Source organism: Ixodes scapularis, unplaced genomic scaffold (assembly GCF_016920785.2).
Source record: "Ixodes scapularis isolate PalLabHiFi unplaced genomic scaffold, ASM1692078v2 PGA_scaffold1__304_contigs__length_218370807, whole genome shotgun sequence".
Classification (NCBI taxonomy): domain Eukaryota; kingdom Metazoa; phylum Arthropoda; class Arachnida; order Ixodida; family Ixodidae; genus Ixodes; species Ixodes scapularis.
In genome coordinates this window covers 40160868-40170383 of record NW_024609846.1, presented here as the reverse complement: position 1 = coordinate 40170383, position 9516 = coordinate 40160868, and the positions used below count along the sequence as shown (strand labels likewise).

Sequence of the window (9516 nt, the reverse complement as noted above, 5' to 3'; positions counted from 1 at the left end):
CTCGTCAATGAGCTGTGGCAGCCTGCGTAGGTGCAATTTCGGAAGCTGGTGGAGGCTAAATTGCCGCGTTTTCTTTTTTATTTTTTGTTCTGTGGCGAACATAAGTTATAGAGGTATTTAAGAAAGCAGTGCTCTATTTTTGGGAACAAAAACAAAGAAGTGAAAGCTGTTTCGGTGAGTCCGTGCGCGACAGAACAAATGCAACTGGAATGGTTGTTTCATTTTATGTTCATCGTTTTACGGCACCGTACACTCAACCGTGTCAATCTATATAGGTCAAAATATTTGACCACACAGGATATCCGAACTGCATGGATATTCCGCCACCCACAACATGAAATTCAATGAGTCTCATTAATCGAACAACATATATTGTACGTACCCCACGGTGCCGTGTTATCCGAACAGGATTTGAGAAAGGTCTCAAATAACACAGCATATCCAATATACACTGCCGACGATAGCCACTTCGCGGCAATCGGACGGAATCCGGCGCGTTTTGGGGAACATGTAGAAGAGAGCAGCTTTTTTGCACAGCTTCAAAACAAATGAACGAACGTGTCTATTCTGTCCCCACACCCCGGACCCGACCCTATCAGCTATTTTTCGCGAAGACCCAGAACACAGCCGGGAAGGCTTTTTGGAGATTATCTCAACGGAAATAATCCTCCAAGAACGTCGAACTGCCTGGGTCACGGGCTGCTTGACGGTCGCTCTCTTCGTTCGTTTCCTGCGAAGGCCGAGCAGCCTACGAGCCCTGGTATTATCTGGTTCTCACAGTGGAAGATAACATACAAAGGGTAAGCATTCTAAACAGGCGAATAAAGTAAATACTTCAAGACAAGCCGGCGAACTCCGAATGCAAAATGCAGGTGGGGAGTCACGCTGGCCGGGTTTCCACAGCTCAGGCGGGTGCCAGAAATTTCTGGCTGATAGGGGGCTCTCGATTCGCAAAATGGCGGCGGCCAGAGCGCTCTTTTTGCAAAGGTCTATAGAAACGGCAAGGGAGCCTTAAGGCCCGTTCACACTCTTGCGACTGCTTGCGACCTCTTAAACCTGGGTTCCTTAAAACTTCTTAAACTAGAGAACACACTGGCGCCATCTATACCCTCCGGGCGGCCACTCCGGCGCCACCGTCGCTTGCGCTCCCCAGCGCCGCCCGTGGTCGACCTAAGAACGATTGGTATGTTCCCATCTGAAAATGGCGGCTCGCACGTGCGATCCGACGGTGCTCTTTTGCGGCTTCAGAAGGATTGACGAGATCGCAGAATATTTCAAAGAAAAGTCACTGAAGTTAGGGGAGCAACTTTATGCGGGCCGTCACGTGTTTGGCGTGAAAGAAGAAGTCCTTCATTCCACAGGTCCCAGCGAAGTTGTAGGGAAATGCCTCGCGCAGATGAAGTCTGCTGTTTACAACGTCCGGCTTCAGGTGAGCGTGCCACCCGGTTCGGTTTCGCGTACCCCCCCTCCACTCCTCATTTGTTGTTGTTTTGATTTCTCAAATCAACCGTGCATAACACACATTTTTTTTTTTTTTTTTTTTTTTTTGCTACGGCAGTTTTCAGCGCACCCGAGACTCATCGTGGGCGCGAGCTGCACCTGCAAGGCTGGCGTGCGTGGGTGGTGCAAACATGGAGCAGTGTGTCTCTGTCGTCACATTGCATATCTTTGCAGTTGTGTCTCCGTCGTCACATTGCATCTCGCCTTGTACGACGAAGGGAAGATCGTGGGGATGTAAGCGGGGTGCTGAGCGATGGAGCTTTTTTTGTTTCCTACGAAGTGGCAGCTGCAAATCCTGGCCTGCCCATTCGCGGGTTCCCGGGAGTCTCCGTCTCCGCTGTACACAAAAATGCAGTGTCTAACTGTGCCAGCGAGAAACAATTTTGTATCATGGAGAGCAAACAAAAACCGAGAAGCGACAAAAAAAAAAAAAAAAAAAAAAAAAGGTTTCCTTACTTTGCGCGTTGCACCGCTGCAACCCATTTCCGTCGACGCTCTGCCTCGTACGGCTTTGCTGGAAAGCGGTAAAACTCTACCACTGGGAGCTTCCCAGCTGTGTTTCCGTAGCTGTTGTGGCGGGCGGCGGAGAAAAGCTCACCGGAGAAAAGCTCACCGGAGAAAAGCTCACCGGAGATAAGCTCACCGGAGAAAAGCTCACCGCAAAACCGGCAAATGCGGAGAAAAGCTCACCGATTTTTTTTTAACTTAGCGGATTTTGCGTTAAACATGGCGATTTAACACGATTCGCATTCGCCACTTCATTTAAAAATAAAAAAATATATATATGTTCTCTTTCTTGTAATATTCTTGAAAGTCATTGGGCATATTTACTAATTCCTCAGAAATTAGTAAATATGCCCAAAAATGATATCAGAACATCGTACACCGGTAAAAAAGACAACAATTTATTGACAACTGAGGGTGCGCCGTCGGTAGCTCTGTCAAATAAAGAGGTTTGTTCTTTGCGAGCTAATATGAATAGCGGTGTGTGAACCGTTTCAACTCCAAATATTTTGTAGTGCCTAATAGTTAATTAGGTATTTGTTGATGCAATCAGTGTCGGCTACGCTGTTTTCTTTCTGTTAATTTCACTAAGAAAACTAGTTGCGAGAACAGCTCCGTCCTGTCGTGTTTGTTGTCTTCACTCCGTCGTCGTTGTTTGAGCGGTTTTTATCATGTGTAACGTCTACCGACTCGCCCTATTCGCTACCTTACAGAAGACTATTTCTTATATAGGTCACGAGTAACAACGGTGCCAGTGTGCAGCTCTGAAAGTCATGAGTGGCTCACCTTAGAAGGGCACTATCACACAAAGTGAACGTACGGAAACACCAGCACGAACGGCTAGAAAACGTGCATGTCCTTGGAAGAAATAAGCCTCAATATCCTATACTGACTGTTTTATCCTGTTTTCAAAGGTTAATAAAAGCTTCAAAGAGAATTTCAGGCACCGCGTTGTTGCGCATGTACTTTCGGATTTTCGGTGTTTACAGTTTTGATTTTTAGGTTTTATGGAGTCATAAGTTTTCGAACTTTTTCATGTTATTCAAGTTCATAAAATTTTTAGTTCGGCTTTAGTTGCCCAGAGAGTAAGCCGCAGGAAACACTGACCCGCTATTATTAATTTGGGAGCAATGTACTTAATAAGCTTGCCAAATTATACAAAAAATGACATTTTCTTTTTGACACAGCTGACGAACTTTAATGATAATAAATTGATATATGTTACGCATGATCCAACAGCCTCCATATAAAAAGAAAAAAAAATCGGTGAGCTTTTCTCCGCATCCGCCGGTTTTGCGGTGAGCTTTTCTCCGGTGAGCTTTTCTCCGGTGAGCTTTTCTCCGGGATTCGTTGTGGCAGTCGTAAACACAGCAATAAACAGAAGTGCGCTTTTTCGACTGCGTTGTTGCGGACGACATAACGAAAGCAGCCGGGTACGCCTGCACTTTACGCCTGGCAAGCCTAACGCGAAAGCAGTCGGGAAGGGCGGTAACCGCGGTAACATACCAATAGTTTTTATTTCGACGGACAGATGGCGCCACGGGTTTTTTCAAAACACCAGCGCCCGGAGCGTATTGGGAAGCAGTGTAAACTCGGCGGTCCGGCATATTTTTTTTTAATTTCTCGCGCAATATCCTTTCTTTTTTGGCTCGAAAAACTTTTGTCAATGTTATAAACGAGCCTTCCTATGGGTATTACGCACATTTGACCTCGGAAATCCCGCAAAGCCTTCGCTTTTGTGAAATGCAGTTCTAGGGTCACCGCATAGATGGCGCCACAATGTCAGTGTGTTCTCTCATTCTAGAAACATTTAAGAAGTTGTAAGAGATCTCGTCTAACTCAGTCGTACTCGGTCGCAAGAGTGTGAACGGGCCTTTATGTGTTTCTTCATTTCTACCTCTTTTTTTACGCGTTTGGAATAGTGAGCGTCAGCTGGAGAGACTGTTCTTGAATAATGACTGCACGTACGGGCTTTGTCCTCTCAGGCGCTTGTAGGAGTTCTTTTTTCTGTTTCCTCCTTCAGCAATCTCGGAGAGGCACAAAGGCGGGAGAGCGACGAGGACGCGGCTCAGGTGACGCCGAGGACGGCGTCATGCAGCCCGAGCGCGAATAATACCGTACCCGCCACCGTTCCCCATTATAGTATATAGCGCTCGTTCGTCCCGCAGTCGGCAGCTAAGCTCTGCGCGACGGGGGGTCCCTAGTGCGATCGTCGTCCGCGTTGTGGGGGTGACTCTTTCTCTTCTCTTGGAGAGCGCGGTCTCTGCCATGGAAGGCTGCAGACGCCTATTCATACGGGCCACATCTTTATCCAGGCGTTTCGGTGGACGAAGCTCGTGGCGGGTCATTTGCCCCTCCTGCGAAGCTGCAATCTTCGCTTTCTTTTCGGGTGTTTAAAGAAACCCTTAAAGAGTTCAGGCTGAGGGAGGAAGGGGGGGGGGGGGGGTGCGACGGAAATGTGGTGCGTTCAAATGAAAAGATGATGGGTTTAACTGAGTTCCTTCCTTCTTCTATCACTCAGAGTTTATCGTCGATGATGGTCCTTTGAAAAAAGTTTCTGTTCGTTTGTTTCTTCCTTCAAGATTTACCATTCTTCATTTAAAATGCGACTTCAAGAGCGAGCTCGCTGGGTGGGCCCAACAAAAGCGGCGCGTTCTCAATTACTTCACTATCATTCTATTCAAAGGCATACCGGGTTTTAGATACCTTCTGATGAACCCTAGGGAGAGATGAGGTTATGAAGCGTTGAACGCGTGTTTCGCATTATTCCCCGTCTGATGTCCTCCCGGCGTGGGGCAGGCGGGGGTGGCTTGTTTTCCGCTGGTGACCCTACAGCTGGCCCTCTCTCCAGTGCCCACGAGCTCGCGAGACCCCTTTTCTATGGTCGCCTACATGCATGGATCGAGGTCACTCGAGAGCCGCTGAGAATCACATCATAAACCACTGACCTATTTCGTCCATTCAGAGTGACATATAGGCCTCTCGTTGTAACAAATCCTAATGGGCAATCACGAATCCGCTTACAAAGCGTTAGCCGTGTATGTCCAAAAGCGCCTGGGAGGTACGTTTCGTATCTACACAGCTCGCAACGAGGGACGCTGACGACGAAAGCCGAGAAAGTTTATTTTTTGTTTTGTTTTTGTTCTATCTGCCACGTGCTCGCGATACACACTCAACTAACGTGAAGGGCACGCTTTAAACCAGTTTGTGCTGTGATATTTTTTTTTTTTTTTCGTACCGTGGGAAGCAGTTTTCATCTGCGATGGTTCTCGTCCCAGGTTTGAGCTGGAACTTGATATTCGTCCCGTGTGTCAAGGTGTAGCAACAATACACAAGCTCGCAGCAGGTATTGTTGATACGTGGACACGAACAAAGATATGGTGGGTCAACAGGTCGGCGCCCGAGTGTTCGCGGAGGCCTTGAGCGTAATCGGTCGATCCCTCTTTGGCCAAGTCCTTCGCTGGCACTGCCTCCCCCCCCCCCCCCCCCCACACACACACACACGCACACACCCCGTTTTTTCTTGAAGCCATTGTTACGAGTCCCGGCAAACTAATATGTTGATTCTAAACACGTAGGGAATCGGAAGTGTGTTGGCTTCGCTAAGAACAACGTGTGGTCTCTTAAGTTAAACTTGAGTGTTTTTTTTTTAATAAAGTTTTACAATAATATATATATATATATATATATATATATATATATATATATTTTACGATAATGGGAAAGGCTGTTCTAAAAACTGGAGGTTTGAATTGTTGTCGAAGGTATAGATTTAATTATCACGACCAGCAAACTTGTTCTTTCCTTTTTTTTTTTTATCATGCAAAAATATGCCGATTTACGCATGAAACGAACTTAGGTTTAGTGCACGATTGAATGCATACCCGATTCACACTGGCGCTCCGGAGGTTGAAGCTGTCCACCTGTAAATGACGATATCAACATCGACATCAAGCTTACGCACTCTAGTCATTGCTTTATCCCAAATCTAAAAGTATTGTTACTGAGTTCTTATTTGGCTCTAGCGGTTTATGATAGGTACACTCCTGTATCCTAGCTCTGCAGTGATTTAGGAAGAACTCAAGCTCTTTTGATGTTTTTGTTTTGTTTTCATACATTGTTTTATGTCTATATTATTACACTTATTTTGTTCCGAGATAACTAACATCAGAGCCACAACAAATTGTTTCGCGAGCCCCCATTTACGTAGTCCTGCAGTTTTTTCCTCGGCCTGTCAGCATATTAGTAAACACGTTTCCTAAACAGACGGCTTATGATTACGATAAGCTGCTGTTGCATACGAAGGGGACTCCGCATGCGTCTCGGGGAAGCGAATAAAATCGGCATTGACCGCGCGTCGGCTAACGGCACGTTGCGAACCACACGCGTGGCCTTCTTCCGCATCGCCAGCGCACTCACGTAAAGACAATCGAAGCTTGTCGCAATATCGGAGTTTAGTGGTACGTGCGAAACCGCTTCGACGTATACGCTTCTGCTCGACCTTGCAGGATCACGAGTCGATTTGTCGTTCTCCGTCGGCTTTCTTAACTGCTGCAGTGGCAGCAGAAAGCCCGCAGGAAAGTCAGACGGCCAGCTATGCGTTGCATATATGCTTCTCGTGTAGATAGAGTTGGCGTTGGGAAAGTCGGCAGAGAGGTCGTAGGAAAAGGTCTCCCGCGAGCAGCAACGTTATATCAGGAAGCTACCGAGACTGTGAGCAGAACTGAGTAAGAGGCGTTGATGAAAGCGCGGCAAATTTGAGGAGCGGTTTAACGAATGAGCCGCTAGCGAATAACACGAAGATTAGTTTAGTGTTTATGTAATCTGTAAAGTATAAAATAAACGTTACCATTCGCCACAACACAAATTTTTTATAAGTTTATAAAGAAAAATTCTTGAGAGGGAATTCTCATGAAGATTTGTTTGCCACCGGAAACAAAGTTCGATGTCGCTGGCCTCGCGTGGAAGTCGTCTGCTGAATGGCTGTAGCGCAGGTTATCTATCTTCCAGAAAAACACGACATAAAATGTTTTCTTTTTTTATGTGCTATCAATTACTCTGCGCTTTTATTTATATGCACTCATTAATGTCGTTATCTCGTTTCGAGTTGCTACATTCTGCTTCCAAATTTTTATCACGTGCACTAAATCAAATCAGCCGTCTTTTCGTGAACGTAAAAAAATAAATATTAAAAATAAAGCAAGACGTAAAATAGAGCACAACGTGAGATTCGCTTTCGACACGAAGGAGTCTAAGCGCTTGTATCTTAATCTGGGCCGCCTTTGGGGTCGTCACTTGATTTACGAGCTAGGGGCGGATCCCCGTAGACGGTCTCGAAGCCTGCGTGAGGTGCCGTGTAATTATACCCTGCTGTTTGAAAACATATTTTACTTGTTTTATGAGTGTTGCGTATCTACTTTATTCGGACTCTTGCAATTACTCCACACGTGTGCGCGCTCGCGTGATCCTCCGGGATCGAAATTGGGCGAACTCTGTGTGTGGTCGTGCTAGGTTCACCTGCCTGTGGGAATTGTGTCTCTGATCATGTCACTGCTGCTTTCGGAGATCCCTTTGTTGCGTGCGCCGTTGATCACTTGACTTGAACCTATCCCAAGTCCTTTTTTTGTATATGTTATTTTATTTGCAGGCCTAAATTTACGGTCGATCATCTGAACTCGTTGGATAATGATGAGGCTTATATTTCCATTTGAATCATGTCTGTAGTTTGCTTTCTTGTATTTCAGATCGTCGCACTCGCTCAGGATTTTGGTAACCCTAGAGACTCCTAGAGCCTCGGAGGCTCCTGTAGCCTCGAAAACTCGTGTAGCCCCGGGGACAAGTTAAGCCTCAAAGACTCCTACCTTCGGAGACACATATAGGCTTGAATACCCCTAGCGCTATAAACTCCTACAGTCTAAAAGGCTTCTGAAGCCTCGATCACTCTTGTAGCCGCAGCTGTAGCATCAAATGATTCCGTAGCTTCACATGCTTCTGTAGCGATGGGGACTCCCTCGAATATTTTTGTAACCCCGAGGACTCTTGCAACCCCGAAGATTCTTGTAACCTCGAAGACTCTTGTGTCTTGTAACCTTGAAGGTTTTGTATCCTCGAGGATTCTTCTAACCTCGAAAGCTCTCGTAACGTCGAAGACAATTTTCGCCTAGAAAATTCTTTTCACCTCGAAGAGACTTGCGACCTTAAAGACTCTTGCAACCTCGAAGGCTCTTGTAACCTCGATGGCTCTTGCAACGATCGAACGCTCTTGTAACCTTGAAGTCTCTTGTAGCCTCGAATACCCTTGGTCGACTCGAAAACTCTTGGTGCCTCGAAAACTCTTGGTGCCTCGAAAACTCTTGCTGCCTCGAAAACTCTTGGTGCCTCGAAAACTCTTGTTGCCTCGAAGACTCTGTAGCCTCGAATACTCTCTTAGCTTCAAAGACTCTTGTAGCTTAGAATAGTCTTGTAGTTTTGAATAACCTTGCAGCTTTGAATACTCACACAGCCTCGAATATTCTTCCAACTTCGAGAACTCTTGTAGCCTCGAGGACTCCTGTAGATCATAATACTCTTGTAGCCTCGTGAAGTGTTTTAGCCACCGAGACTCTGTCACTACTGTAACCTCTTCAACTCTCGTAAATTTTCTTGTCTAGTAATACTTCCGATTCTGGCGACATCTTCACTTCTTGCAATCGCCTCAAATTCACAACCTCTTAGTCTAGTAATCTCTTCGACTTTTGCCGCTCCTTTGACTCGATTCACCTCTGCGGCTCTTGCCCCCTCTAGGACTCTCGTTACATCTTCGACTCTTGTTGGACTTACAGGTTTTGATACATATTCTACTCACTCCATATTTTAAGATTCTCCATTCGGAGGCCCTTGGAATCTTGAGGATTTTCGCTTCTCTAATAATTTGGTTATTGAGTTCTATTTCCAGTCTTCCCAATTGCGCCTAACTGTTCACATATTTCTGTGGATTTTCTTCTTTGAATAACTTACTTTATGAGAAAAAAATATTTTTCTTCGGCCTAAAAAATTGTAATTCTTCCTAGCCCCTCAAAATTATTGATAAACCGAGTAACGCTCTGAATTACGAGTTTGACAACGGTTAACTGCCGCTTTTCTAAGCTGTAGCATCCATGGCTCGTCCTTGCTATTAATTCCCATGGAACATTGAGCTGTGGTAATTGTGCAAGTGGATTACCTTTGACTTTTAGCTTATTTACAATAATGTGGTGTGTGTGAAAGCTTTGTAAACACATTACTTGTGGTTAAAGACGTGGAAGAGGAATTGCTTGGGGTTAAAGACGAGGAAGAGGAAGTACTTAGGGTTAAAGAAGAAGATTAATTATAACCTAGTTTTAGGCAGTGGTGTGTTTGACACTTTCTATCCTTTGTGTTTGTATTCATGTTCTATAGCTGACACTTATACCGAACATCAGTAACAAGACACAAGTTTTGGGTAACTCGATTTTTTTTTTATTTCATTGTTTCAAGACTTGCCAGTTTATTGGG

The 9516-nt window shown here is 45.5% G+C and overlaps 1 protein-coding gene across 1 annotated transcript; it reads left to right on the top strand.

Annotated features, from left to right (window-relative positions):
• Positions 1–1124: 1124 nt before the first annotated feature.
• LOC121836051 lies at positions 1125–1813 on the top strand. Its single transcript, XM_042290691.1, has 2 exons — positions 1125–1429; positions 1559–1813. Exons 1-2 carry the CDS (start codon positions 1202–1204, stop codon positions 1736–1738), a joined length of 408 nt encoding a protein of 135 aa, XP_042146625.1. The 5' UTR covers positions 1125–1201; the 3' UTR covers positions 1739–1813.
• The last annotated feature ends 7703 nt before the right edge of the window (positions 1814–9516 follow it).

Bases quoted from the DNA above. Each gene is read 5' to 3' on its own strand.
- LOC121836051 (XM_042290691.1), top strand. From the start codon at position 1,202: ATGGCGGCTCGCACGTGCGATCCGACGGTGCTCTTTTGCGGCTTCAGA. The intron at 1,430-1,558 runs GTGAGCGTGCCA...TTGCTACGGCAG, and splicing joins TTTACAACGTCCGGCTTCAG to TTTTCAGCGCACCCGAGACT.